The 27,496-nt window shown below is 47.0% G+C and overlaps 1 protein-coding gene across 1 annotated transcript in view; it reads right to left on the reverse strand.

Moving 5' to 3' along the window:
* The window catches only part of MMEL1 (membrane metalloendopeptidase like 1), a 44,744-nt gene extending 18,730 nt beyond the window's left edge, over positions 1-26,014 (reverse strand). The window contains exons 1-10 of the mRNA XM_044445325.1: positions 25,804-26,014; positions 25,476-25,639; positions 15,223-15,282; positions 12,733-12,894; positions 9,275-9,355; positions 7,892-7,987; positions 5,882-6,000; positions 4,466-4,531; positions 3,232-3,366; positions 1,658-1,747 (exon numbers count right to left, since the gene is read on the reverse strand). Coding sequence (XP_044301260.1) covers positions 1,658-1,747; positions 3,232-3,366; positions 4,466-4,531; positions 5,882-6,000; positions 7,892-7,987; positions 9,275-9,355; positions 12,733-12,894; positions 15,223-15,282; positions 25,476-25,639; positions 25,804-25,853 — 1,023 coding nt within the window. The 5' untranslated portion in view covers positions 25,854-26,014. The remainder of the gene's footprint in view (positions 1-1,657; positions 1,748-3,231; positions 3,367-4,465; positions 4,532-5,881; positions 6,001-7,891; positions 7,988-9,274; positions 9,356-12,732; positions 12,895-15,222; positions 15,283-25,475; positions 25,640-25,803) is intronic.
* Between the last annotated feature and the right edge of the window lie 1,482 nt (positions 26,015-27,496).

Genomic DNA, 27,496 nt, shown 5'->3' on the forward strand with positions numbered 1-27,496 from the left:
TCTCCTCTTGGGACAAGGGTCCTTCTTAAGAGTGTGCCAAACCAACCTGCCAGTCTGACCAAGCCCATGAAGCCAGAGAGGTGCACCATGGTGAAGCCAGAAGAAGAGGGCAAAGGAAGTCAGGTGGGAGAAGGCAGGAGAGCTGGGAATGGGAAGACCTCAGAACGTGAACTTAACACCATTATGGACTCACAATTACAACAGCTCTCACAAACCATGTGTTTGCTCTCTTGGAAAGGGATGCTTGAAGAATTTAACTGGGCTGTGTTTCTAGGTGCTCTGAGGTGACCTGTCCTCCCAAGCAAGTTTTCCAAAGAGCACACCACTCCACATCTCCCTGAAGTTGCTCTTAAAAGTTGGATCAGGTGGTCAGAAGGCTGCCTTTAAAGTTTTCTAAGCCTTTTAATTCCTGCAGGGAATTGCTTCTCCCAGTGGCTAGAAGGTCCCAGGTGCTACTGCTAAAACCCTGCACAAGCATTCAAAATAGAGGCGCCCGGAAAGATGGAGCACAAGGAGGTGCCTTCCCGATCCCTGCTTTTCAGAGCATTCTCACTGCCGAAATGGGTCTTGTTTAGGGTCTGGGAACTGATTAATTCACTTTCCATTATTTCTAATGGGGAACATTGCTTCGGACTTCAAACGATTCAGAGTTCAAATGGCCTCCTGAAACAAATTAAGTTCAAATTACGAGGCACCACCGCTGATTCAGGCATCCCTAGTCATTAACTTGTGAATATAATGCACATATAGAAGCTTTACATAAAAGAAATACTTCCCCACTCATAATAGAATTTTCTAAACATATCTTTCCATTCTAGCAGTCCTGCTTATTTTCCCTCTTTCCTTGGGAATCGTGCCTTTTTAGATGTAAGCCTGCGGGCAGGAACTGCATCTGTCTGTCCCTTCCTTCCTTCTGCTCTCACTCTCGCTCTCCTTCCCTCCCTCCCTCTCATTATGCACAAGCCACCCCAGAAGTTTGCTTTGGCTAAGCAGCTGCTTAAAACATTGTAAATACATTACTTTATATTTTGATACGGTTGCTGAGCCAAGAACTGAACCAACAATTTTGGGAGGCATGGGAGCCAGTGGATAACAAAATTCCAAACTGCACAATAGTCCAGAAGGTTCAGATTTGGAGTGTTTGCATTGAAACAGACAAAATGAGTTCCTTAAGCCTTCCTGGCTGATGTATTCCTTGGCTGGTGCAATTCAGGGATATTTGCTATTGAGCAGAACATTGCGTTGGCAGAGGGCCGATGTGAGAGTCAGGCCACCTAAGGCTCACCCGAGGAGCTAGCCATGGGTCCTTCCTTCTGCTCCTACCAACCTCAACTCCAACCACAGTTTAAACACATACATGGATCAGAATCTATGTTGTCATTCATATTGCGTATCAATTGTGATTTCTCCGAGTTCCTCTTTTTCTTGACCTTTGCGGATTTCTCCATTCATATGTTGGCTTTGTCCAAGACTCGGAGAATTATTCCAAATAAGTTAAGATAAAAATTCATAAGCCTTTTGCACACACTTCTCTTAATACATGCTTTTTGGCGTACTTTTCCTCCTAATATATGCAAATTTTTTGCAAACCGTGAAATTGGGAACAGAAAGAATTTCTTCCCCACCCATGCTTGGGATTGTGTTTTCAAATACTCACATTCAACTCATACTTTTCCTGGAGCTCTGCAATGGTCATTTTGTTGTATAGCAGAGTCACGTCATGTCTTTCTTCCTGTGGAACAGAGGCCTGAAAAACAAAGACAACAGTTAGCATGGTGGATGGGTGAGAACTTTGTTGGGTTCCTTTGAGAAGAACTGGGCTAGATACTCAGATTTCTTAATGAAGAAGGCAGAAAATTCATAGAATCATAGAGTTGGAAGGCACCATGAAGGCCATCAGGTCCAGCCCCCTGGTAATTACTACTACTACTAAATCAAATGGGGTAGAACTGACAGATCCATCCATCCAGACCCAGGAGTACTTCACTGTTCTGGAGTCTGGGCCTTAAACCTCAGCAAGGGCTTCTTAAATGTAGCACTTCAGGAAAGGAATGATTTCTCGAGGGCGCTGTAACATCCAACCCATTCCATCTATGCTTCCATTATTCTTTGCTTCTCTCGGTCATTTCATGCGCCATCACATACGCATGACTGATTGTGTCGCACCGGGCTTTTAGACACATGGATATTTTACCCAATATCATACGTGTAATTGGCAGTGTCAGAACAATCATCCTTGGCTTGCACAATGTGATATTACGCAGTGTGCCAAAGAGAACATGCTGTCTATTTGCTGAAAGCTTGGCAGAATTCACTATGTTGCATGGGAATTTTGAGCAGGGCTGCATCCTATAAGACCCACAATATACTCTTGACCTGGAATTTGGTTTATTCTAAGCCCGGGGCAGCAACTAGCCTAAAAAGCCAGAGTGCCGTCGTGGTTCAGAGCGTGGGACTGGGACTCAGACGACCTGGGTTCGAGTCCCCACTCAGCCAGGGAGCCAAGTGGGTGATTTTGGGCCAGTCACAGACTCTCGACCCAACCTACCTCACAGGGTTGTTGTGGGGATAAGATGGAGGAGGAGGAGGAGGATGTAAGCTGCCTTGAGCCCTTTGTAGGAAAAAGGCAGGATAGAAATCGGGAAATAAATAAATAAATAAATAAATAAATAAAACATGCATGGTGCATACAACTCAAAGCCTTAGCAGATGATTTAGCCCAGCTGCCAGGTGGAGAGTCGAAACCTTCTGGACCTTCCAGTGGCCTGCAATACCAACAAGTCTGGCTCCCAGGGCTGCAAAAAACCAGCAAATTTGCAAGCCACAAAAGATGGGACATTGCAGTGGCTGGTCCTCTGACTGTTCAAGGACTTCCCATTGGTATATGCAATACATTTTATTTCCATGCACATTCAGATTGCTAAAGTTGGTTGGGAGTTTTAAAATTTTAATCATCTGCCCTTTAGTTTTGCTGGTCTAGCTTAGCATATATTTATTTTAATAATCTTAGATGTGTCTTACATTTTTTGGGGGGGAAATGCTTTTATGAGTTCTGCTTGACTGTCCAAATCATTTATGTGGATAGACAAATGAGCTTTTGCCTGGAAAAGCAGGAAAGATTTAAATTATGGTTGCTGGAATCTGCAGCTGAAAAAGTTTGCCAGACTGTATATTGCTGTCTGCACATCTGTTTGAATGGACCCTTGGGTTTTCGGTAAATACTGTACTTACATTTGCAATTCTTATTTCAAACTCCATAACTTTTCTCATTTCTTCCAGGACAAAGTTGTCATCTTTGGATGCATTCATATCTTCTCTAATCATTTTGGCTATGGTGACCATGTATTGGAAGTAGGCTTCTCTTACCTAACCCGAGGGGGAGAATGAGAAGCTTTTAGGAACAAGCATTTAAATGTAAGCCGCACGCACCAGTTTCAACTGGAAGAGATGTCCCACCTAGAAGCATCCAAAACCCACACAATCATTTGTGCCATTTGCAAGCTTGATAAGCATTCATTATATCATGCTTCCATATAGCCTGCAGTGCTCGATCTGCCTAATCTCAGAAGCTAAGCATGGTTAGGCCTGGTTGGAGTCTGGATGGGTGACTCCAATTGGATGCAGCATATGGCCGGCCCTGGCCTCCTTCTTTTGAGCGGAGCTGGCTGGAGCTGGGGTCAGACTAGATGGCCCGGGAGACCCCTTCTGACTTGCTCTGTTTCTATGTTTCTGTGCTTCAGCTTGATATTCCGTGTCCTACAGTCTTGGAAGCAAGAGAAGAGGTTGAAGAGAACAAACTGCATGAGAACCGTTTAGGTTCTTGAAGAGTGGTGCCCTCTTCCAACTCAGCCTTCTTTTCCCAGCCCCTTCAATCTTTCCTTGTAGGACTTAATTTCTAGTCCCTGGTCATCCTGATGTCTCTGAACTCACCCGGACTTAGCTGAATCCTTTGTAAAGCAGGGTATCCAGAACTGGACATAATAATATTCAAAGGAATATTTGCCATCAGTCTTGAGGGCTCCCTGCCACCTCTAGTATCAGAGGCAGTATTCCTATGCACATTAGAAAAATGGTACACAGAAGGTAGATGTTCATGGATACAAAAAATGGAAATGAAGCCAGGAACCAGGAGCCAATCAGATTTGGTGGGATTTAAAAAAAAAGCAAGATGGTGTAGAAACAGTTGGCGGGAACTTGTGCTTGGAACAGTGCAACATTAGAGAAAGTAACACAAATGGATTTGACTGCACCTAGCTTCTGGATGGTGGGCCTCCGGATCCTAGTGATAAAATGGTTAGCAAACACATGCTTGAAGTCTGTTTTGGAGAACATCTCTGGAAACAGCAGGTAGGCAGGGAGCAAGGAAGCAGAGAGGCATAGCACCCATTCTGCTAGGTCTCGGTGCAGCATGGGAGTGAAATTTGGAAACAATCAACTGCAGCTTGGAAGCAGGGAGGATACTCACTCTTTGGTAGTTGCCGTCATTAAAGTAGTAATCTCTAGAGGGCATCCCCAACCCAGGCTGGTCAATCTGGAGGAAGATGATCTTTCTTAGTGAGTAGGAAAGGATTTGGCAGAAATGTTAATATCAAAGGCTCATAGCTGAAAAGGACAGCCAATGCTTTGTTTATGAAAGGTCTTTGATTCTATGTCCAGCATCTCATTAAAAAGGAACTCCAGGAGCAAATGTCAGGAAGATCTCTGCCGACGGTGCAGAAGAACCAAAATCCTCCTTGATTAAAGTTGGCTAAGCTGCCAAGATAGCTCTCTCCTGGATACCTCTAAGGTTAAAGAGATATTGGGATGGGAGGTCTCACCACTAAGATTTGGCCAGGTCAGGACAAGACACATTTAACTGCTGCTGGAGAGAACATCAGTCTGGAAGCTGGAGTGCTGGAGGAATCTTTAAGGAGGAAGAGCCCCCTCTAGAATCCTAACAGGGAGCCATGTGTGCAATTGTGTTTATGTTGTGAGTTTGACCTGCATATGAGTGTTAAAAAAAATCATGTATCACAGATGCACCATGACTGTCCTCATCCCGCAGGAACAAAATCTTGGGCGAAATGCTTGCGTCCCAGGAGTTCTCATTGCTTGGTGGATTGGGGGGCAAGGGCATAAGCCCCCAAGATCTTTGAGGAAAGGGCCATAACTCAGATGTAATTTACACCCTTTATGCACACATGATTCAAGGTTCAGGGCATGGCATCCCCTCTTTGAAAGCACCTTAGCTAGCATGTCATGTGTAGAAACAGACCTAGTTTCTGTTGAAATGGAGACAGCCAGTTAGAAGCACTTGGGAATCTAACCTGAAGGTCAAGATTCCTCTTTCATTAGCTCGAAAACACTGCCCTGTCTTTTGTGAGAGTTTACCGGTGGTGTGCACCCTACTTAGGTACAGAAATAGCATGTGGTACAGTCCTTTCCACTTAGGCAATTTGATATTCAGTAAATCAAAGAGATGGCTATTAGAACAGTTTCCTTCCTACTTCTGTTTTCTGCCTGAAAAGGTTTTGCATTTTTATAGTGGCATTCAAACATATATTTGTGTTTATTCAAAGTATTTATATACCTCTCATTATCAAATCATTGGGCAATCTAGAGAATTTATTAGAACAATTAAAATCTAAGAAGGAATTTTAAAAGGATCAAACATGCCATTTCCCCACCTGCAATCAGAAGTGGTACAGTCCTGGAGTGGTACAGTCATGTCATGTTCCTATCTCAGCCTGAGCCAGCTTTTATACACAGAAGTTCAGGTGGGTGGCTAGACTGAATCCAATGCATCAACAACATTTAGCACCAATATTTAATAAACTCTCATGGAAGGAAAAACAAGTGAGCAAAATCATAATGGTACATCCTTTCCTTGATGTTTTCTTACATAAATTATATTTCTGCTGGAATCCCGGTCATCATGCCATACGAACATATCAATGAGGACTCGTGTGTTAAATCGAGAATTCAGTAAAGCGAGCTTTTCTTCAACACTCCAGTTGGACTCTGTGGCAAAAAGGATTTAAGTATATTTTTAAAAGAGCATATAAAAACTTGGACCCTTTCAATGGGTTAGGGTCCAGGAAAAATGGGAAGTTCAGGATAAGTGAGGATTCTGGGAGTAAAAATAGGCATGATAAACTATTTCATTTTAGTTGTGCCTGTAGCCTGAGAATCAGGGGAAGAAGAAGAGAAACAGAACAATGAATGAAGCTCTCTAGGCCTTTACCTGGGGACAACTGGAAGAAAAGCAATACAAAAACGCTGGAGAGGGAAGTATTTTGAGCTGGCCCTTCTTACTTTCCTAAGGAATCCAAAGTTATGCGTGTGAGCCCTTTGGGAGCAGAGATAATTACGGGAGAGATTGCTGTAAGCTGTGCTTCAAGTCACACAGCTTTTATCTGTGCTTTGCAGAAATAATTTCCCCAGCAATATGTTTGTATATTGCAACAAAACTGAGCATCAACAGCAAATGACCGCTGTTAATAACGCAAGCATCTTTTTGTATTTCCCTTCCCTCTGGCCTCATGGCTTACAAGACGCTTCTCAGCTATGTTTGTGTATACCCATAATTTAGGATTGCACTCCAGGCATCCAACGAAATGGGCTGCTCATGGAAACACAGAGCAGAATTCACGTCTTCAGGGTTTCCAAAAACTTCCTATAAACTAGAGATTGGCAGTGGACACCTCGGGCAACTTGAGAAGCTGTCTAAAGAATCACCATAAAGTATCTGCCGTGGGAGATGTGGCAAAGGAGCTGGAGCTTGCTGAAAGTGGAAAGCAGGGCCCCAACTCGCAAATGACTCCTTCAAACCCATAGTTCTCAGTGCCAACAGAAATCTAATTCAAAGGAATTCCAGTGGCTGATTAAAAGGGGCCAGGAACAAAAACGTCAGGGATTGTCGGATTATTCCTCTACTCCCTATGCACTCTGGGGCCAACTGTTGGAAAAGCAAGGCACAGAACTGGTGCAATTATTATTATTTGTTTTAGAAACTCTGCTTGCTAGACAGCCTTTGCATTGCTTTTGGGGAAAGCCCACAGCCCAGTAAAAAGGGCTCTGTGTGCAGAAGGGCCCCAGGATTAAATCCCATGATCTCCAGACCAGTCTGGGCTAGACCCATGTCTGAAACCCTGGGAAGACATCGCCTGTCAGTGCAACAGCATTAAGTAGGCGGGTGGACCACCACCTTTCCAAGTCTGTAGAAGGCAGCTCACACACTGATTAACTACAGTAGAGCCACAGAACTGCCAAAACTGGTGGCCTTCCAACCTTAGTATTATGGATAAGAGGACTCTGCTCACCACGATTATTTATGCATTTACGTATTTAAAACTTTGCTAGATGGTCCCTTATTGAAGTCTCAGGACGGTGTAACAATGCAAAATGTAAAATAAAATGCAATGTCCTAAAAATTCAACGGACAATAAAACCCCAAATAAAACAATCACATCTTAAAACATTGGGAAAATAAAAAGATTTTAGCCTGGTGCCAGAAAGAATAAAGTGATGGTGCCAGACGAACCTCTCTGGGGAGTGAATTCCACAATTGGGGTGCCACCACAGAGAAGGCCCTTCTCCGGGTAGTCACCCTCCTAATCTCCTTCAGGGAGGGCTCCTGGAGAAGGGCGTCTGCCCCAGATCTTAAGGTGTGGGCAGGCACATATGGAAGGAGACGCTCCTTCAGGTAACCAGGCCCTAAGCTGTTTAGGGCTTTACAGGTAATCACCAGCACGTTAAATTGGGCCCAGACTTGGGCAGGTTGAAGACTCTAACTCCACCTCAAAATGCATTTTGAGCAATCTCCATAATCCACCCTCAGGTCTTGTCCAAGAAACAGAGATAGCTCCCTGCTCAGGGAGGAAAGCCCCATCACCCTTGACCTCTACTCTACCATTGGTAATATTCCAGTCCTCAGATGACACCGGCCAGCCTCCGATCACATGCAGGACCTCCAGCAGAGGCAAGGAATCAAATTGCTCTATAAAGCCTACAGATAGGACAGAAAAAACAAGCAACAGGAGACAAAGAGTGAATGAACTGGAGATCTAATGTGCAGAGAGCTGGATACTCATCATATCTTTGCTTTGACAAAGCCTTAGATTGAAGCTGAACCAACTATTAATCCATCAAGGGCAGGTTTTCCTTCTTTGGCTGGCTGCAGTACTCCAGGGTCCTAAATACAGATCTTTCCAACAGTTGCCACCTGGTCCATCTAGCAAGACATTAAACATGGTCCAAGGCAGTGATGCTTCCAGGTTGTCATGCAAGACAGTCTTTAAATTAAGTTCTTCAGGAACTAACATAAGCCCAGCATTAACACACGATGCCCTTGTGTCTTGGCTGGACTCCCAACACAGCCCAATTATTGAAGCCTGCCAAATCTCCAATTTAGTTTCCTTTTTAGCATTCCAAGCAGGACAATGACTTTTGGCATCTTTGCCCCACAATGGTAGACCTCATTGTTATCGAGGTCTGGTATTGTCCTGCTTGCAGTGGTGATGGGACAAGGCTCCAAAGAATTAGGGTTAGCATTGAAGGCAAGGCTGGTAGGCAGCCCAACCAGAGGTAGATTCATAGATCAGTAATTCTGCATCTGGCTGAATCAGAACCTTTCAGTACCTGTCCTGCTTACAGGTTCTTGAAACTCCTGCAATTTCTCCAATGCCCTTCCAACCAGTGGATATGGTATCATCATTGTCCTTAGACAAGAAGTCCACAGAAGCATCTCTCTAACCTTTCAGAAGCCAATAGATGCAAACTCGGACAAGGGCACTTTCAGAAAGCACAGCGAGCTGTTCTACAGAAGGAGGGCCAACTACTGCACAAGCTGGGATAGTCTACAGGGGGCATCAGCTCCCCACTGAAACAACATCTCTCTGTATATGCAACATGAGAGAAAATCAGCAGGGCCACTTGGAGGTTTGCATGACTCTGGCTCAAGAGAGGTAATTTGAATGGTCTACCAGGAAGACACTTGGTCTGACCAAGCCCACTGTCTCCAAGAGCCTCAAGCTCCATCAGACGAGGATATTTGCAAGTGTGAAAACTCAAATTTCATTACCAATACTTCTAGGAATGAAGAAAACAGGGACACGCTGCTCTATTTACTGAAGGAAGCAACTCAGATATGGTTTTATACCATATGGCTTGTATAGCACTGAGAAATCCCTTTTAATTTAAGAGATTCAGCAATATTGGCAAGTAAAGAATAAATAAGAGAAGGAGCCAGAGAAAACAGCTTGAGGAGCAGAGGAAGAAAGGCAAGGCAACTTACTCTCATTCATACAAGATCTGTAAAGCACTTTGGCCTTCAGGAAGGCATCTCTGTCTTCCTGTTTGGGTGTTTCCAACACACCTGGAGGGTTAGAACAAAGAAAGGTCACAATGACATAACGGGCAGCAAGGAGAAGACACCCCCTAGTTGGGGACCTCCTAGAAGGGCCATAGATCTGGTTACTCTCTTTCTTCCAGTGTTGCAGTGAGGCCACTGAATGGAAGTGAGGATATTGATGCAAAAGGAGGGTCGCCATCTGTCTTTTTCATATTTACCTAACAAGATTCTTTGCGGGGGTGAGTTCCCACCACTCCGCCTGTTAAAGGCGTGGGGGCTCTCACCCATGTTGTATCTGATCTTGCGCTCCATGAAAAGACATTTAAATGTATGAGGCATGTTTGCAGCTAAGAAGATGGTTGACATCTCTTTGATCTAACCTCTGGGCTCATTTGGCCAGGAGGTCCATACTGGAAGGTGTTTTCTACTTGAAAAGTGGTACAGTCCAAGCTGCTTCAAGCAAGAGAACCCTTGGAAAGGAGAGCCCAGGGTCTCAGAGGTGCCGCTCAACACCAGAGAACTGTGGCTGGAGCAGCATTCCCATCGGCCACCTGGCCGCATTCTCCCCCACTAAGACAAGAGCACCGTATTCCGATCCAGGTTTTAGGCACTGCATAACCTGCACTTGGCACACACACACGTGACACAACCTTGCCTCTGCTTTTGTCCCCTTCTTGGCAATGTGTAGGAGACCAGGGGACAGCGATAGCAAACCTATGTGAGAATGAGAGGTGCCAGAACTAACCCCACAAGCAGAGATTAATGGGCTGCAGCATAGAACTGTTGAGGGTCAAGTTCCACACTGTCAAGCTGGACCTAGTGGAAAAGGGGCAAAGAAGAAGTGTGGAGGTCCAGGAAACAGCGGGGATGCTCAAGAAGAACAGACACACGCGCCTCTTTCTTTCCACTGGAAAAAATAAACATTTAGGGAAACAATGCAGGGAAATCCCACTTATACAATATTTCCCCCAATTTAGATGCTGCTGCTGCTGATTTTAAGCTGCAAAGCTCCTGATCTGAACAGTAGGAATCTACAAAAGCTGCTGGTCTTCAGGTTTTAAGTGGCCAGCCTTCAGAGAATGAACACCCAAACCTGAGCTTCCAGGCCAAAGCTGGAGGCCAGCCAATGGTGGCAGAAATTGACCAGTGCCGAGAATATGGGGGCAGCAAAGCTGGCGGACTGGAAATGGGCATGGAAAGCAGTGAGAAAGGGGACACGAGCTAGATGCCATCAGTTCTGGGGGACTAGAACCCCTCCTAGGGTGGAGCAGTGGGACAGGTGCCCCACAGGGGCTGAAACAGACCTTAGGATGTGGGGCTGGATGACACAGGGCCTTGGGTTCAGTCCAGGACATTCGATCCAACGGTAAGGCCAGGGTCTGAGTCGAGGAGTTGTCCAGATGAAGCTAGAGCAAGGACGCAGGAAGCAGCAAGCAGAAATGCAAGCAGGCAGGCAGGCAGGCAGGCAAGGGAGCTGAAAGTCGGAGAGGGAAACAAGCCAGCAGGGCACAGAGGACTTAGGAGAAGTCAAGCAGAGTGAGCTCAGCAGCCACACAGCCAAGCCCAGCAAGTGGCTATGGCACAAACAAAGATACGTCATTACAGGAAGTCATGCTTCCCATACAGATCAGCATCTTCCTGGTTTTGTCGCCCTCCCCTTCTTCTACCCCTGGAAGTGAGAGCTGTCCATTTTGTTGAGTGTTGACAACAGGGTTGCAGAACCAGAGGTGTGGGACTGTCCAAGTGTCTACAGGTGGCCACGCTCCCTTTCACTGGCCCCATCTTCCTCCAGCCTCTTCTGTTTGGGTGTCTTGGCAGCTTTTGTGCAGTCTGTTTCCCACTCCAAAAGGGTGAAACATAGAAGCATAGACATAGGAACAGAGCGAGTCAGAAGGGGTCTCCTGGACCATCTAGTCTGATCCCTGGCTCCAGCCAGCTCCAGGTGTGTAATGCCCTACATGTGGTTGTCCGATCTTTCCTTGAACACCCTCACTGATGGGGCTTCAACCACCTCCTGTGGAAGCCCATTCCATCCCCTAGGAGCCCTAACCATCAGGAAGTACTTCCTGGCATCTCTCCTCAAGCTTAGGACTTATGTAGCATGCCTTAAGCTACAGTATTTTGGTATTTTTAGCCCCTCTTACCAGTATAATAAGACCCATGAGAGGCTCTCCAAAATGGAGACCAGCCCTTGGCCATAAGGGAGTTCAAAAGCCCTGGTTGATACTTTTTATATCTATCCTCTAAATGCCAGGATCAATACAATCCATTATCTCCATATCTTGTGGGAGGGGGGCAAAGCTATGGGATTTTGGCTTCTAACAGCCATAGAAAGTAGTCCACTGTTAATATGACCTATTTCAGGGATTCCCGTTATTGACTGCAGGACTGAGCGAAAATGGCAAAGCAACACTCCAATTGCAACCATGGCTGACCTCTTCCAATTGCCCTGCTGAAGATCCTTCTCATCAAAACCCAACACCTGGTTGCAGGTATAAGGCCTGAAATTGCACAGGGATGCACTGTGAGTCCATTGATCGATGCACAAATTAATTGCTCTTTTACATGTTAAAATTTTAAAAATGAATTAAAAAAATTACACACACCAGTGAGAAAATAGGACCTGAGTTGGCAGAAGCTCATAGGAGCAGAAACTCCTGTCTTTGCTGTTATCTTATCCTTAGGAGCAGAGAGGCTACCTTAAAAGGGGCTAGTTGTTAGAACATTGGGATCAAAGCAACAACAACACTTGCATCGCTCTCTCCAGCAGTCAAACGATCTTACATGCATGGCTTAGCCATGATTCTCAGAACAAATCCATATCACATACGGGGAGACTAAGGCAAAGAGAGAAAAGCTTGCCTAAAACCTCCTTGTGAGTTCATGCCGGAGGGGAGTTGACACAACGACTTCCTGATCTGCTGCTCAGTGTGTTGACCAGTTGAGCTGGTCCCTGTCTGCCCACCGAAGCTCCTTCACAGGGTTGTGGTGGGAATGAGATGGGTAAGTCAGAACCGTGTGTGCTGCCCTGACTTCTTTGAAGGGAGGGCAGAATAACCCAAAACACTCTAGATCCCTTCTGAGTGTCTTTCCATGGCAACTCTCACTTCCATCCCCAGAGAGACCAAAAATGGTGCAGAAGAGCCAGCAATGGGTGCTGCTGGTGAGTACAGCAGTTAAAACCTGCCATCGACCAGGTAATGGATCAGGCCCAACCTGGATGCATCGGGCTGGGTAGGAACCAGTGAAGAACCTTGGGGAAGTGCCATCAAGCTGCATGGAAAGGGAAGGCATGGAATTGGCCAGGACAAGCAAGGCACAAAGAAGCATCCGCATACGCTCCAGCAGATCCCCATTCGGAGGGTCAAAGGCTGGATGGGACACCACAGTGAGAGCCTCACCTTTGAGAATAATCTCCAGCTCATCCCTCAGTGTGTCGAAGATGCTGTACCGTGAGCTTGTTTCCGGGATGACGTGCCGATTGAGCCAGCCTCCACAGGCGTACTGGTAGAAGTTCTCGCAAGGCTCTGCTGTTGGGTCCATGTTCTGAATGATTCGGGCAGCTAAGACAATGTGGGAAGAGAAGCCATCCATTATGGGGGACTGTTCACAATTGCCTGCAAAGTCATTTCCAAGCGCTGCACGCAAATCCCAGGAACAGTTTGAGCTGGAGCTTAGCACCACCAATACTTTTCAGAAGGAGGTTTCCAGTCTCACCGTCATGAGCACCAATAATGCTTCATGCCATGAAGGTGAAGGTGACCTCCACCAGGAACTTGGCTCCTTGTGGACAGGGCTGGTGTCAGAAACCATCTCTGCTGAGGGAACATTGAAGACCAGGCCCTGGTAGAGGCCCCCAACCTCTGCAGCCTTCTGAACCTGTTCTTCATCTTCCTTCCTTCCTGATGTCCATTCACTTGACCATCCCAAGAAGATGGTGAGAGGGGAGCCACCCTGGAGCACCTCTGAGCTCTGTTTTATCTACCATCTTCTGTTTCTGGGTGGGGGTATGGACTTAGATCCAGAAGAAGATCCAAGCATGTGGTAGGGACAACGTTGTGGTGATGGTGGTGGTGAAGCGGGGAATTCACTTAGAGAGGAAGAAGGCACTGCGAGTATATCACTCAACAGCCTGCCCCTAACTAGCTAACAGCACTTTAGGGACCAGGGATATAACATTTGCTAATCTTCCCTGAAAGGACCCACTTCATGTCTTTTCCTACAACCGTCCCTTAATCCCTTTGCACACTTCTGAGCTAATCAAGTTGGGGCCAGACTAAGCTGAAACCAATGGGACAAGCTAGTCATGGCTGCTTGCAGTCCATTCATCTCAATGGGATTACAGTGAGAGAGGCAAAACTGTGTGCCTTAACATTGTCCACCCTACTTTTGGGCAGAGGACAACCATCCCCAGGGTTAAGTTTCTCAGACGTGCTGTCCTCCATTAGAAGTTGCAGGAGGTCCTCCCATCATTTCTCTGATTTTTTCTTCTCCTGCTGCCACTTGCATCCTCCACAATTCTCTGGACTAAACATTACTCCAAGGCATGGTCTCTGATAAATGATAGCCACCAGAAAAAAAAATTATGGAAAATATGTGGGCAAAATTCTACAGGGTGTTCTGGTTTTTCAAAGGAGCTGAGAAAAATAAACATCTCATCCTTTTCTTCGGGGAAAAAAGTTTTCTGAGAAATGTTGGTCCATCTCTAGTGATTAGTCTGGATGCAACCGTCAAGTTGTGTGTCTCCACCTTTCCACCACAACCAGGAATGTGGACCAAAAGGAAAGAAATATCAAATGCGATGAACCTGTGATCACTTAGCAAGTTTAAGTATCACAGAATTGCCAAGTTGCATCACTTTGGCAAGTGTGACGTGAAATCACACCTTGACACATTGTGAGTCGCAGATGCATTTGCTCCCAAAGAAAACTGGACTCCCCCCATTTTAGATAAGAGAAGTAGAAAGATCATACCTATAGCCAATCAAAAGGTTTTCTGAGATTGATTACATGCCATTGAAACAGTCGCTGTTTCTCCTTTCCAAGAAGCAGTGAGAAATCTGCTAATGGGTACGTGACAATTTCCTTGTGTCTTCTTCGTTAAGAAAAAAATTTCCACAGCCCTTTGTCCTTGCGGCTTAAGATTTGGCTTAAACACAAGCAAATGAGTGTAGGAATGGTTCCTACATCTTCAGTTCATCAGAGATGAGAGGTAGTCTAAATCATAATTTCTAAACATTGTTTTGGGTTGTTTATCTGTAACATCAGTGCATTTGCTTTTGGTGGAAGAGTGCCATTGGAATACACATTATAAACAGCTCCAAGCAATATCTCTAGACAGTGCTCCGTTTCTTGAAAGTGTCAGCACCTGAATTCAGTTTTTCTCCATCCAAATGCAGCACTTAAACTCTGGGATCTCTCACTGGGTAGAGAACAGGATATTGGAAAAGATTGCCTGAAGAATCCACGGTGCTCTCTTGAAAACCGACAGGGAAATGCTGCAAAGTGTGGATGGCCTACATTGATTAAATTTGATGTGGCTATGTAAGGTTCACTTCCATTTGACACCCCATTGAACTCAGTGGGGTTTACTGCTGAATCATCATTCTATAGGATGTCACCATAAATCATTCTGAGAGATTCTCAGCTATTCTTCATGTCTATACAGAAGTAAGGCTTCTACTTTCATTGGAGTTTACTTCCAGGTAAGTGTGGATAGAATTGTTGTCTAAGCTCAATGACCACACCACAAAAGATGCTACTTTTGTCGTGTTATGACTTTCGTTGCATTTATGTCTTCCTTTAGGTTATGATTTATTTATATTTGCCAAGGCAAAAGAAGTTTGTGATGTTGGACTTCTCTTGTAAAAAGAAAAAAAATGAGATGATTACCTGCTGTGACACAGCCATGGGTGGTGCATATATTCCCTTGAGCGGCACCGTTTTGCAGATCTGTGAAGATAAAAAAGACACATGAAATGCCTGCCATTCCCCAGTTTTGGGATGGTGCAACTTCTCCCATGATGAGACTTTAGAAGGCCCCGTTGGCGGGTTCAGAATAGATAAGAGGAAGCCCTCCTTCACACCACCTATGGTTGAACTGTGGAATTTGCTGCCATGGGAAATGGTGATGGCCGGCAATCAGGATGACTTTAAAAGGGGATTGGACAGATTCACCAGGGAGGAGGCTATCCGTGGCTACTAGTCTTGCTGGCCATGGGCTTCCTCCGCACCAGCTGCCGAGGAGCTTGGGCGGGAGGAGGTTTTGCACCCATCCTGCTGGAGGGATCCTGTGGGCAGCTGGTTTGCCCCCGTGAGTATGGAGGGCTGGCCTGGATGGACTTTTGGTCCAATCCAGCAGGGCTTGAAGTTTTTATGTTCTGAACTGAATTCCTTCTGATTGCCCAAGGGCATGACGTCTACCGGGATATCGACAGCAGCAGCATGTGGATTCCCTTGGACCCCTCTGTGGCTTTCACCTCTCTGTGGCTGATGAGTGGCAACTCATTAGTTCTTCAGGAAGGTTGGACTGGACTGGGAATTAAGGATGATGTTTGCTGGTGGATTTATGGGGTCATGAGGAGATGGGTTGGACTTTGTGACTGAACAACAACAACAATTACTCCTACTTGAGCCGTGGCTCTAAGACGGAGGCACAGGGCCCACTTTTGTTAGCTGATCAAATGAAAGAAACAATCCAGAGAGCTCCTACTTCAGTCTGAAATCCTGCAGGAATCCACCTTTCATTTTGCTCCAACGTTCACTCACAAATATGCACACGCATTCTGGGAATTTGGGAAATGACTGGTTGTTGCACAAATGGAAAGATTGATTCAGTAACATCTCCACACATTAGCTGGTCAGTTTTGACGATGTTTTCTTTGAAGAGCTCATCGTTCAACATTGAGAAATAAACACATTTATGTAAACAGAAGAAAGAACTAAATTCCCCAATCTGGAGCTGTTTCCATGTTGCATTGCCTCATAGATCACCTGCTAACCATTGCCTCTTTCTAAGAGTAGCCATGAGAATCATTTCTCTCTGATATGCCAGAATGAAAGAACATTAACAGCAACCAGGTTTATTTTGGGTTGACGGTACATTGGGCATTTTCCACGTTGAGTGGGTCATGCTCTCTGCACTTTAAGCTACCCAGGGAACATTGGTTGATGAACAGTCATAAAAGCAATAATTAATTACGAGTACTAATTTCATCTTGCTGGTTACAATCATTTTAAGGACGCTTAAAAGGATACATGCACATCAATCTGAGTATTCCAACAGCCCAAGCCTATTTTGATGCCAGACTGTGCAGCGAGTGGAGCTGATCAGCATGGTTGGCAGGGTCAGCATGAAGGAGCCCTTGAGCCGGTGGAGATGAGAAAGGCCCTCAAGGTCACTGGCCACAGATTTGGAACAGATGAGCGGGGCTGAAGACGGGAGGAAGAGCCGCTGCCATGCCCAGCCCCTGAGCCCCTGATCAGGAGAGATGAGCTGCCCAGGTAGAGGGCTTGCCCCGCTCCTGCTTCCTCACCCTCCAACAGAGGGAGCCACCCAGGGGGTACAGTCCCAACGGTATGGAAAGGGAAGTGTTTGGGGGACCCTAGTCTGGGTTCATCTCTGTTGATCTCTGAGATCAACCCTGACTGCTCTTTAGAAGGCCAGATAGTGAAGATGAAACTCAAATACTTTGGCCACCTAATGAGAAGGAAGGACTCCCTGGAGAAGAGCCTGATGCTGGCAACAATAGATGGCAAAAGAAGGGAACAGCAGAGGAGGAGGTGGCTGGATGGAGTCACGGAAGCAGTTGGTGTGAGCTTGGGTGGACTCCGGGGATGGTGGAGGACAGGAAGGCCTGGGGGAGTGTTGTCCATGGGGTCGCGATGGGTCGGACATGACTTCGTGACTAACAACAATAACAACAACAGTTTGGGCTCAACAATTATTCCCAGCCTGCTCAGAGACATGGTTTCCAGCTTCCTAGCAACATACAGCATTGCTTTGTCTTGCAGCTGCGATGTGCCAATGCACAACCTGTTTGGCAAAGGTCCAGGCAATTGTGAAGAAGGCAGGTGGAGGTCTGGGTGGCCGACAGCCTTTGGGGTGGAGGAAGAACAAAACTGTTCTGCTAATGTGCCACTGCTAATGGGAAGTCCCACCCCGGGAAGCTTTTGAAGCGTCCCTCTTTACCTTGGAGAAGTTAAATCCGAAAGCCCTTTCTCTCTCCACGAATGGAATTAAGACCTTCTCTAGAAGTACAAGTACTGCTTTCTCAAAATTGGTTGGACCTATCTGGAATGATTTATCTCCTACCATGCCTGTGATTCTTGACCACATGGCACTCGCAACAGAAGGGAGTAATTTATTTCTCCACTTCTATGCACATTCAGTTCCCAGAGTTGATAATGCAATGCCATTGTATGGCTTTGATCTTTGTTTATGCGAATACGCTGAACAGCTGCCTTGGAAGTGGTATGCCTGAAAGGCAGGCGATCAATAATTATTTGTAAATTCCTCTTCCGTGTTTTAGGGGCATGGAAGACCATCACTCCACCAAGTTCCCCCCAGCTGCATGGAAACGCAATCCCTGCCCAGGTTCACAGCACAAACACTCCCGCATGGTTCCTACGGTGTGTGCCTTTTGACAGACAACTCAGTGACTTCTACACAGTCATGGTTTCCACCATCCCCACCCAGTCTTCCTTCCATTGGCACATATCCCATCAGCCACCAATAAGCATTACTCCCTGCCTATATTATCTGCCTCTTTCTCACTGGGCCAATTCTTCCAGTTCCCTCAAACCTCAGCCCAAAGCTGCCACTTCCAGAAAGCTTTCTGGAAGGGGAAGTGACTAGGAGCAAGTAACTGAAAAGAGGGGAAGGCTTTGCGAATTCCTGTTGCCATTATAGGGCCTTGGAATTTCAGTCTGAGATATTATGGAATTCAGTCTGGAATCCACCTTTCCGTTGCATCAGATTTTCCCTTCCTTATTGTTGCCTGAGCTTGGGTAAGGCCAGAATGTGGCAAGCTCCTTAGCAGCAAAAGGAATGTGCCAGCCAGGAGATCAGGTGCGCAGTGAAGGGATGTGAAATAAATTAGGCCCATCTGGATTTAATGCAAAGTTCCCCGATTCAACCTTTTCAAACCAGGATCTGATGAACTAAAACCTAGTTCTGCTTCAAGACTCACATTGCTCCAGATTTCACAGTGGAGTTCTTCAATCTAATAATGGATAAAAATGTGCACTTTAGGGGAAATGTACGCAAAAATGCATATATTTATGAAAATAACGTTCAAGATACATATTAGGAAAATTGCCTTAAGATGTGCGTATTAGGGGGAAAGGACATGAAAAATGCATTGTTAGGAGCCATGTGCAAACAAAGCAAAGCAGAACAAAGCAAATAAAACCCTTGAATCTAGAAAACCCAGCTTGACACTTCAAAAAGGTTTGGACCAAATTTAACATTGATAGAAAGAAAGGTGGGAGGGAAGCAACACTGCCGCATTCCTTCAAGCCCGACACAGGTCCAAGAGATGGTTGGATTCTCTGTCAACTAGCCAGATTGAAAATGTGGAGAACATTAACATGTCTCTAATTCTCTCATTGTGGTGGGAGATGAGACAATCTCCTTTATCTCCTGCCAATCCCTCCCTGGCCCCGCTAAACGCCTACTTCCTAATCTGCTCTATTTGATACGGGAGAAAGCAGGTGTGTGTGAATGGGCCGGAAGCAGTCAGGAGAAGTTGCAGCTCTCCTGCTTCCCACCAGGGATGCTTGAGGGTTTCATTTGGTCTGTATGTTGACCTGACCTGCACTGCACTTCCTGAAGATGAGAAAGCTGTCCTCCTTTGCCAAGGTTCTGACGCCGCTTCCTGCTAGACATACCAACATGTGCAAGAGCATTTATTGTTAGATAAAATACATTTAAAAATGTGTGTTTTGCAAGGAAAATGTCCCCAAATCTGCACCTTGAAGCAAGAATTTCCATGCTTCTTTAAATGAAGAACTGGATGGAGCTGGACTCCTGAAATTCACTCCAGATGGGAATAGCCTGATTTCAGAGTGATCTCCCTCCACACTGGAGAATGTGAAGGATGCTTTAAACCAGGCCTCAAATCTCAGTGCTGGAGACAACAGCAACTGCTTCTGGACTTCTTCTAGCTTAGGGGTGAATGGAGAAAAGGGACAGCAAGTTTTCTAGGCTAGTCCACACTTCTGTATCCCCTCAATAGAACCGACAGGCCAAAATCTAGCTTGCCATTCATCCTTGTTCTATGTTATCCATGTGAGACAAACATTGCAAATTTGGAAATGCCTTTGCATTTTTAGGATCAACCCTGAGGTGGCATCTCTGACTCTGCACATCGGTTGCCATCAAGGCAGGAAAACCATATTTTTTGCCAACAGGCAGGAGAAGACTTCTTCCTGCCATCTCGGCCAAGAACATCTGCAGCATGACATGGCCTACTGGCCGCCTTTCATTCCAGGGGGCCTTGCCTACGGGTAGGTGTGAAAAGCATTGGGTCTTGGTTTTGTCAGGATATTTTTACTTCCATCACCATGGGAAATAGATATAAATATGTGCACATTTTCTGCAGAGTGTCACTGCATGTCAAAAATTTGGACGGTTTTGTCGACAGTGATAACGCTTATCACTCCTTTGGCCATTTTTTGGGGTCAAGCTTTGCTTGTTTGTCTTTTGTGAGGGATATCTGTTTTTGCATAGCCCGCTATTTTTAGTCCTTGAGTCAGACTCCCACCCCCTCCAAAGGCCTGTTTTTACAGTCAATTAGACTGGCGTAACCTTCCCCGGCCCTCTCAGAACGGCTTCAAGCAGGGCTCTTTCCATCCATCCAAGCAAGCTGAGATTTTGGGCCGAATGGCCTGGCAGCCAGACCTCTTTTGACTGCAATACCCATCACTTCATTTTCTTTGAAGTGCAACAAGGCAACTCTTCACATTCTGCCAAGTGGGGGCTGGACCTCTATCCCAAAGTCCTTTCTAAATGGCACCACTGATTTCCATATGCATAGCAATAACATGAAAGCATAATTCATGTATTGTCTAGTTCAGTCCAAGGATACATTGGCTTGGCAAAGTTGACTAGGTGACCAGCGGTTCTCATGCAGATCATTCCTGTGTGCTATGCTAGCTTATTTAGTTTATTTTATTGTAAAATTTCAAGAATTGGGAAAGGAGAGGAGAGGAGTGGAGGTGGGATCTCAAGAGGCTGTGCTTTCCATCCTGTTCCACCCAGGAACCTGCCTGCAGGGGAGGAGTTGAGGTAGACATATCGCAATATCACTGATCTTGACCAATGCTCCAAAAGCTTGCTAGCAAATGGCACTCACCCCAGGATGTGAGACATAAAGTGGAAAGAGGCCTCGTTCCACATTTCTCACCTCCTGGCAGCAGGGGCAGCTGCCTAGATCTTAATTTGGATGTACAGCCATGAAGTACCTGGAGATCCTCCTTGTAGCATCTTCCCCAAAGTGGAAGACGGTGTGGAAACTGTAGAATGGGAGGAGGAACCACAGTGAGCAGGGGCAGAGTTGGAAGCTGAGGATGGACCTGGTCCACCAGCAGTTGGGCTGGAAGAGCCTGGAGGAACCCAGAGGAGAGCCTCTCCTACCAATGCTGATGTGCCGGAAGAGCGCAAACCGAGGGCATCTGACATGGCACCTCATGGCACCAACCAAAGCGATAAGAGGACACAACTCTGAGCGGTTTAGGCACCGGACTGAGCAGCAATGAGGCAGAGATGGCATGGTCACCTCCGACATGAGAAACACAGAAACAGTGCAAGTCAGAAGGGGCCTCCCGGGCCATCTAGTCTGACCCCCGGCTCCAGCCGGCTTCACTCACAACATGCCCACCATGTGCACGTCCAGCCTATCCTTGAACACCTGCACCGATGGGGCCTCAACCACCTCCTGTGGAAGCCCATTCCACACCCTCGGGGTCCTGACTGTCAGGAAGTGCTTCCTGGCATCCAAATTGAACCTTGGCTCCCTGAGCTTTGCTCCATTGGAGCACGTCCTGCCTTCCTCTGCAGGGGAGAACAGGTCTCTCCCCACCTCCCTGTGACACCCCCTCACATACCTGTATGTTGCCAACAGGTCCCCTCTGAGTCTCCTCCTCTCCAGGCTGAAGAGACCCAGTTCCCTCAGTCTCGCATTGTGTAGGAGCAGGTGATGATGGCCAGAACTGCATCAATAGTCCAACAGGTGCAGCCTGCTTCAAATGGTCACACCTGCACCTTCCATGCGAACTTCCTTTTCACCCTTTCCACTATTCAGCATGGCAAGATTTTGTGACTCAGACGCACTCCATTAGTGCTACCAACACCACCAGCGCCCGTCCAATCGCACCGGGGGTCGGGCTGGGCCCAAATCCCAGGACCACCACCCAGTTCCTGGGGGTCTCCTCAACCAGCCTTCCCACAGCTGCCCCTTCCTGGACTACCGGTCACTCCAGAGCATCCTTGGGAAAGCCCCGCGAATCTGCCCACAGCAGTGCGAGGAAATATTGGTTCCACTACAAAGACTATAAGAGATACCTGGTGCCAAGGTATGAAAGGGATACATAAGTGGGAGAGGATGTCTTTAACTTGAACCTGTAACAGAGACTCCTCATGCCAATTCTTTATGCTACACTAACGATTCTCCATTGCCATTATTCCCCTTCAGTTGCTTCTCCTTCTCCTTTCCAATGTCTCCTTTGGCCATGCAGGTCTCTGGAGTGGAGCTGGAGGAGGTCCTGGTGTATCGGCTAAGATTTCCTGCCTCTTGGGCAGGGTGGGGGGGATGTTTTTGTTTGGGAGTCTTGTTAGCCGTGTCTCTTTGCCTGATCTGCATCCGTTTCACATGCCAACTGAAAATGTGGTGCGTTTCATCTTCAATTGTACAACAGTTTTCAACACTTTATAGGTATGTTCACTGGTTTATCACATGGAAGCATTCCTGTGTAATCTAGCTCCCGCACTGAAAGGTGATGCCTTACCAATTTTGAACTAAACTGCATGAGCAAAGGAAAGGAAAGGAAATCAAGCATCCTTGCATATGCAGCTCTTCCTCCTCCTCCCCCTTCACATTGTTCTCTCCTTGCATCATAAAACTTGAGCAAGGAGAAGAGTTTTTAAAATGGTGAATCCAACCATAATTCTAGATGTGGTTTGGATTACAATGCAAGCTAGTCTCCAGAGATAAGCCAGTACTGAAGAGCCACCTATGCATGGAAAATGGATTGTTTTTGCTCCGGATTCTCTGAATCCAGTGCCAGTTCCTCAAATTGCATGTGCAAGGGCCGGAGATCAAAGCAACTATGGTTGCGCGGGGGGGGGGGGGAGACATGCCACTCGCTGCAGCCAGCACCCGATTACGTTGTCTGCGGCTTTGGAGACAGAGAAAATTGTGTGAATGCTTCATCCGTGGCTGAGCGACTAACTTTGGACAGATGTTCTCTGCTGCTCCTGGACTCTTCTGTACGAAGAGGCAGAATGGATTCCTTGGACGGACGTGGAGTTTTAGTTCGCCTGCCTCCCTGCCTGCCCAGTCCCTGCTTTGAGATTGTCGTTTCAGGTTGCTGGGCAAACCTAAGGGCAGGTTCATGAGTTTCCAGGGCCAGACAAGGGAGGGGGGAGACTTGGCAGAGGTCCTGGGACCAGGGAAACAGAACCCAAGGTCGGGAGGGGCATAAGCGCCATCGACAGCTGCTCAGAGCAGAGCTGTGGTCAAGAAGCAGCCCAGAAGCAGCACGTCAGAACAAGGGCACAGCTGAGGCAAAGGTCCAAGATGGGGAAGACAATTTATTTATTTATTTTTCGATTTCTATCCTGCCTTTTTCCTACAAAGGGCTCAAGGCAGCTTACATCATTCTCCCCCTCCATCTTATCCCCACAACAACAACCCTGTGAGGTAGGCTGGGCTGAGAGCCTGCGACTGGCCCAAAGTCACCCAGTTGGCTCCCTGGCTGAGCGGGGACTTGAACCCAGATCACCTGAGTCCCAGTCCCACACTCTTAACCACTACGCCACACTGGCTCACAATCAGGGCAGGGGGCAAGTATCTGGGGCAGGGCAAACCAGGCAGGGTTCGGACTGGCGGAAATGCGGCAAAGGCAAGGCGAGGCTGGGGCAATTCTGGGTGAAGAAGCAATCGCTAAGGTTTTTCAAACATTGTCTTGGCACTTGCATGATTCACATGCACTTTTGCAACAGCTGGGGGGAAATTGGCAACGTGAGAGCTGGAGTTGGTGGGGTGGTTGGTTACTGGGGACCTGGGAGATCTGTGTCCGAGTCCCCACTCGGAGCTGGAACTCCCTGGGTGACTTTGGGCCAGTCACGGACTCCCAGCTGAATCTCTCTCACAGGGTTCTTGTTGTGAGGATAAAATTGAGCTATGTAAACCGCCTTGAATTTTTCACACGAGGGAAAAAAAAGGGGGGGGGGTTCTAAATGCAATCTAATAATAATTGAGCGGATATCAAACGTGCCGATATTTTTCCACGGGCTTCAGTCCATGAGGGAAATTGGTGCAAATTAAGGCTTCTGCACATTTTGTACCCGGGAAAATTGGGCACGTCAAGCACAAATGCATTCAGTAGTTTGCTAATATTTTTGTTGGACACCCGCTCGCGCTCATGCTCCAGTCAGGGGCTTTGAGCAGGGCAGGCTGTCCTGTTTTGTTTTACAAGCAGAACCAGAATTTTCACACCTCCCCGACCATTTACAACTTGGAAACAAATGCTCAGCTGTCACTTTGGTGGTGAGGAGTTAGTGACAGAAGAACTATTACTTATTTCTCTCTCTGCCATTCCTCACTGGCACCTTTCAAAGAAGCTTTTTATAGGAGAATAAATGCAGTCTGCCTCTCCACTCCAGCTCTGTGTAGGTGTGCTTTGAAAAGACTTTCTTCCAGTGACAGGTTGCATTTGAGTTTCTACAGAAGATACCAAATTATTCCGTTTGTGCATTCTCGGTGCAAGGGCTGTTCCATCACATTTAATGGCTTGATGACTGCCTAAATTCAAAGAAGGATCCGACACTCAAAAGCTTACAGACAACACACACAAGAGAATTGCTTCACCCAGACAGATGTACTCTTCTGCGGATGCAGAAGTGGAGTGTTTAAAATCGTGCCAGTTTAACCAAGCTCCCCAGTGCTGTTAGTTCGGTGTTCTTTCAAATCATACAGGCAGATTGATCTTGGGGGGGGGGGGATGTTTTCTGCACAGCAATATAGCACATGATTTGGAAATGTGTGCGCAGGTATAGAAAAATAGAGACACATCCAAATTGCACCAAATATTTGAAGTGCGGGAGCTCCATTGCATTCCCTCATCCCAGTCCATCAGCTTTCTGTTCTTCTGAGCACATCAGGCTGGTGTGGAGCTGGGTCAGGGTTCCCTAAAGATTGATGCTGTTCTTCAAACTTTGATGTTGCCCTCAGGCTGCTGACACTTCCCCTTTGCCCACTGGTAGTGACCTCTGAGCCACATTTATCTCCGCAGGTTGGAACAGACAATGTTGGAAACAGAGAAACAGTGCATTACATAACATCTGACCTGCATGGAGCAAAGAGTGTGACTACCGAGCAAACTCCATGGAGGAATGGCATTTGAACCTGCATATGTTCCCCTTGTGTCCAAGTTCAGCATTTAAACCAATTTTTTGCAATGCTGATACAGTGATTCTCATTTGAAACTTCACCTACCACACAGAGAAATAGCTTTTTGCCTGGATCTGGGGTCTCCCTTAAGGCGATTCCAGATTCTCTGGACAAAGCCCTTGAGCCTTCAGTGGTCCTTCTTCATTTTAATCTCTTTTCTGTCTAAGGGCTCCCCTGGAGCTTGGCAATGTGGGAATTAATGCATGCTTGCATATTGGAAAACAAAACAGTTTAGGCCAGTTTGCAAGGGCTGATGAAGGCGCAATGCAACGAAGCTGGATGGTCACACATCCCGCATTCCTGCTTTAGGTTCACCGAACTTGCTGAAAGGGCCAGACAAATGTAATAATGATGGGGGGGGGGGTGGGAATAGCAATTCCCCCCATTTCATTTTAGCTCAGCAGATGACAAACCCAAAGCTGCAGTTAAAAGATATGGGGAAGCCACATAAGATAACTGTAGTTCTCTTACCTCTGCTACTCGAGTACAGAATTACAAGGGCCACGACAGCACAGGTCATGAGGACTAGCAACACAGACAGACTGAGAGCTATCAAGCTCCAGGACTTCTGTCCAGATCTGGTTGATTTTTCCACAATATCCATTTGGCTTTCCGATTTCCCCATTATGGTCACTCTACAGGAGAAGGGGACAAAATGGTAAGAATACGTCTGGTTTTGTAGAGAGGCAAAAGTAACACAAATCCAGAAGCTATCAGAAGAAATGAAGACGGGGGAACAAAGACGACAGTAGGGCAACAGCAGAAGAGGCAGAGAAAGCAAAGGGGCAAAAATAATTACATGTATTTGTCCATTTGATTATCCACGGATTTCCCAACCTCATTCTCCATCTCCAGTGCCTGCAGCACCAGAAGATGCTTTGATAGGGAGGGCTAGCTGCAGAAACTTCTCTGTGCAAACCTACATCCAAAGGAGACGACTTTGGTCTCTTTTTCACTGGAGCATCTCCCTGATGCTCAGAGCTTTTCTCTCCAAAGAGGAGACCCGGGGAATCCCGCCGTTTCTGCTAAAATCCAGCGAGCGGAAGCCAGGTCCTGACGGATGCTCAGACCACCCGTGTGCTCAGTCACCCTTTAGCAGAAGATGTGGCCACTGCCGGGCATGTCAAGGCTGAGGACGAGCTGCCAGCTTGCTGCCGCACCAGGATCTGGAACTGCGAGTCTCTCCGTCTTCCCAAGTCCATGCCAAAACTTCTCCACTCAGCCCTGCGTGGCTGCTTTCTTCCGGCGAATGACCCCAAGCAAAAGAAGAGGGAGGAGGAGGAGGAGGGAGGTGGGGAAGGAGGGTGTGGAGGGAGGAGGGGGAGGAATCTCTGTTCTCCCCCAATCACACACCACATAAACAGCAAGCAGGAGAGGCAGGAGAAGGTGGGAGGGGAGACAGATAATCTGCGGGCTTCTCTCTCACTGTCTTAGATGGATGCACTAGCCTCCTTCTCCAGACGAGCAAACCTGTTTTTTTCAATCAGGCTGCAGTTGGAGGGGGTGGGGGGTGGTGGCTGTCTACTGAAATCCTACAGGGGTGAGAAGCAAAGGAAGGGAAGCAAACAATCTGGAAAGACATCGTTCATCTCTCCGTGCCTAGGTTGGAGAAGGCAGCGATGCTCTGTGCTTTTCGCTGTCCCCGTGCCAAACTTTCGAGCCACCCTCTTCACATTCTCCTCTGCTTTTGCAGAAATGAGCAACGGATAGGGATTGAGGGCACATGATACACGGAAAGGGCACACAGGGATACCTGTATAACCCCAGGGCATTTTCTGTGAGCATGTTTAGAAAGATGGACCACAACCCCCAAATGGCAGAGAAAACCATCTTCTTTCCTTCCTAGGGTGGCTGCGAGAAGGGGTGAGAAACAGAAGAGCCTGATCTATTTTCTCAGGGGGAAAATGGGCTTTGGTGAAATTGTAGCTGAGCTCCAAATGAGCATCGCCATTCCTCAGGTTTCTGAAAGCTGTCTGTGGGAATCTATGCCACTCCTTTATAAGGCGCGAGAGTGCGGATCCGTTCAGCCCAGTATCCTCTCCCCCTTGGGGTTTTCCAGTTTCCCAGGCAAAACCAGCGTGTATTTCCATCAGACAATTCTGACGGCTGCACCTGGCATCTTTTGTATGCAAAACACATGCTCCATGCTTGCATTATCCCCACTCGCTGTGGGATCGCTGAAGGGCAGGTAACGGCAGCCACATGAAAGGAAGGAGGGTGGAACAAACAGAAAATAGAGACATTTTTGTCTGGCAGGGAAAGGGCGGCAGATGGACCTCTCTGGAGTGAGCATTCCGACATTGGGATCTCATCCAGCACGGAGACGGCCCTTTTTCTTGGTGTTCGGAACTCATCGGCAGACCCATATGGAGACAGACGGCAGCCTGGCTCTCTGGCACATCACATCACACGATGTTGCCACGTTACAGCTGTTCAAACACTCCCCTGTAGAGCTCCTTGTGCCCCCTCCTTTGGGGGACCCGAGGCCCTGC

This window comes from Varanus komodoensis, unplaced genomic scaffold (assembly GCF_004798865.1).
Source record: "Varanus komodoensis strain SLA01 unplaced genomic scaffold, ASM479886v1 scaffold48, whole genome shotgun sequence".
Classification (NCBI taxonomy): domain Eukaryota; kingdom Metazoa; phylum Chordata; class Lepidosauria; order Squamata; family Varanidae; genus Varanus; species Varanus komodoensis.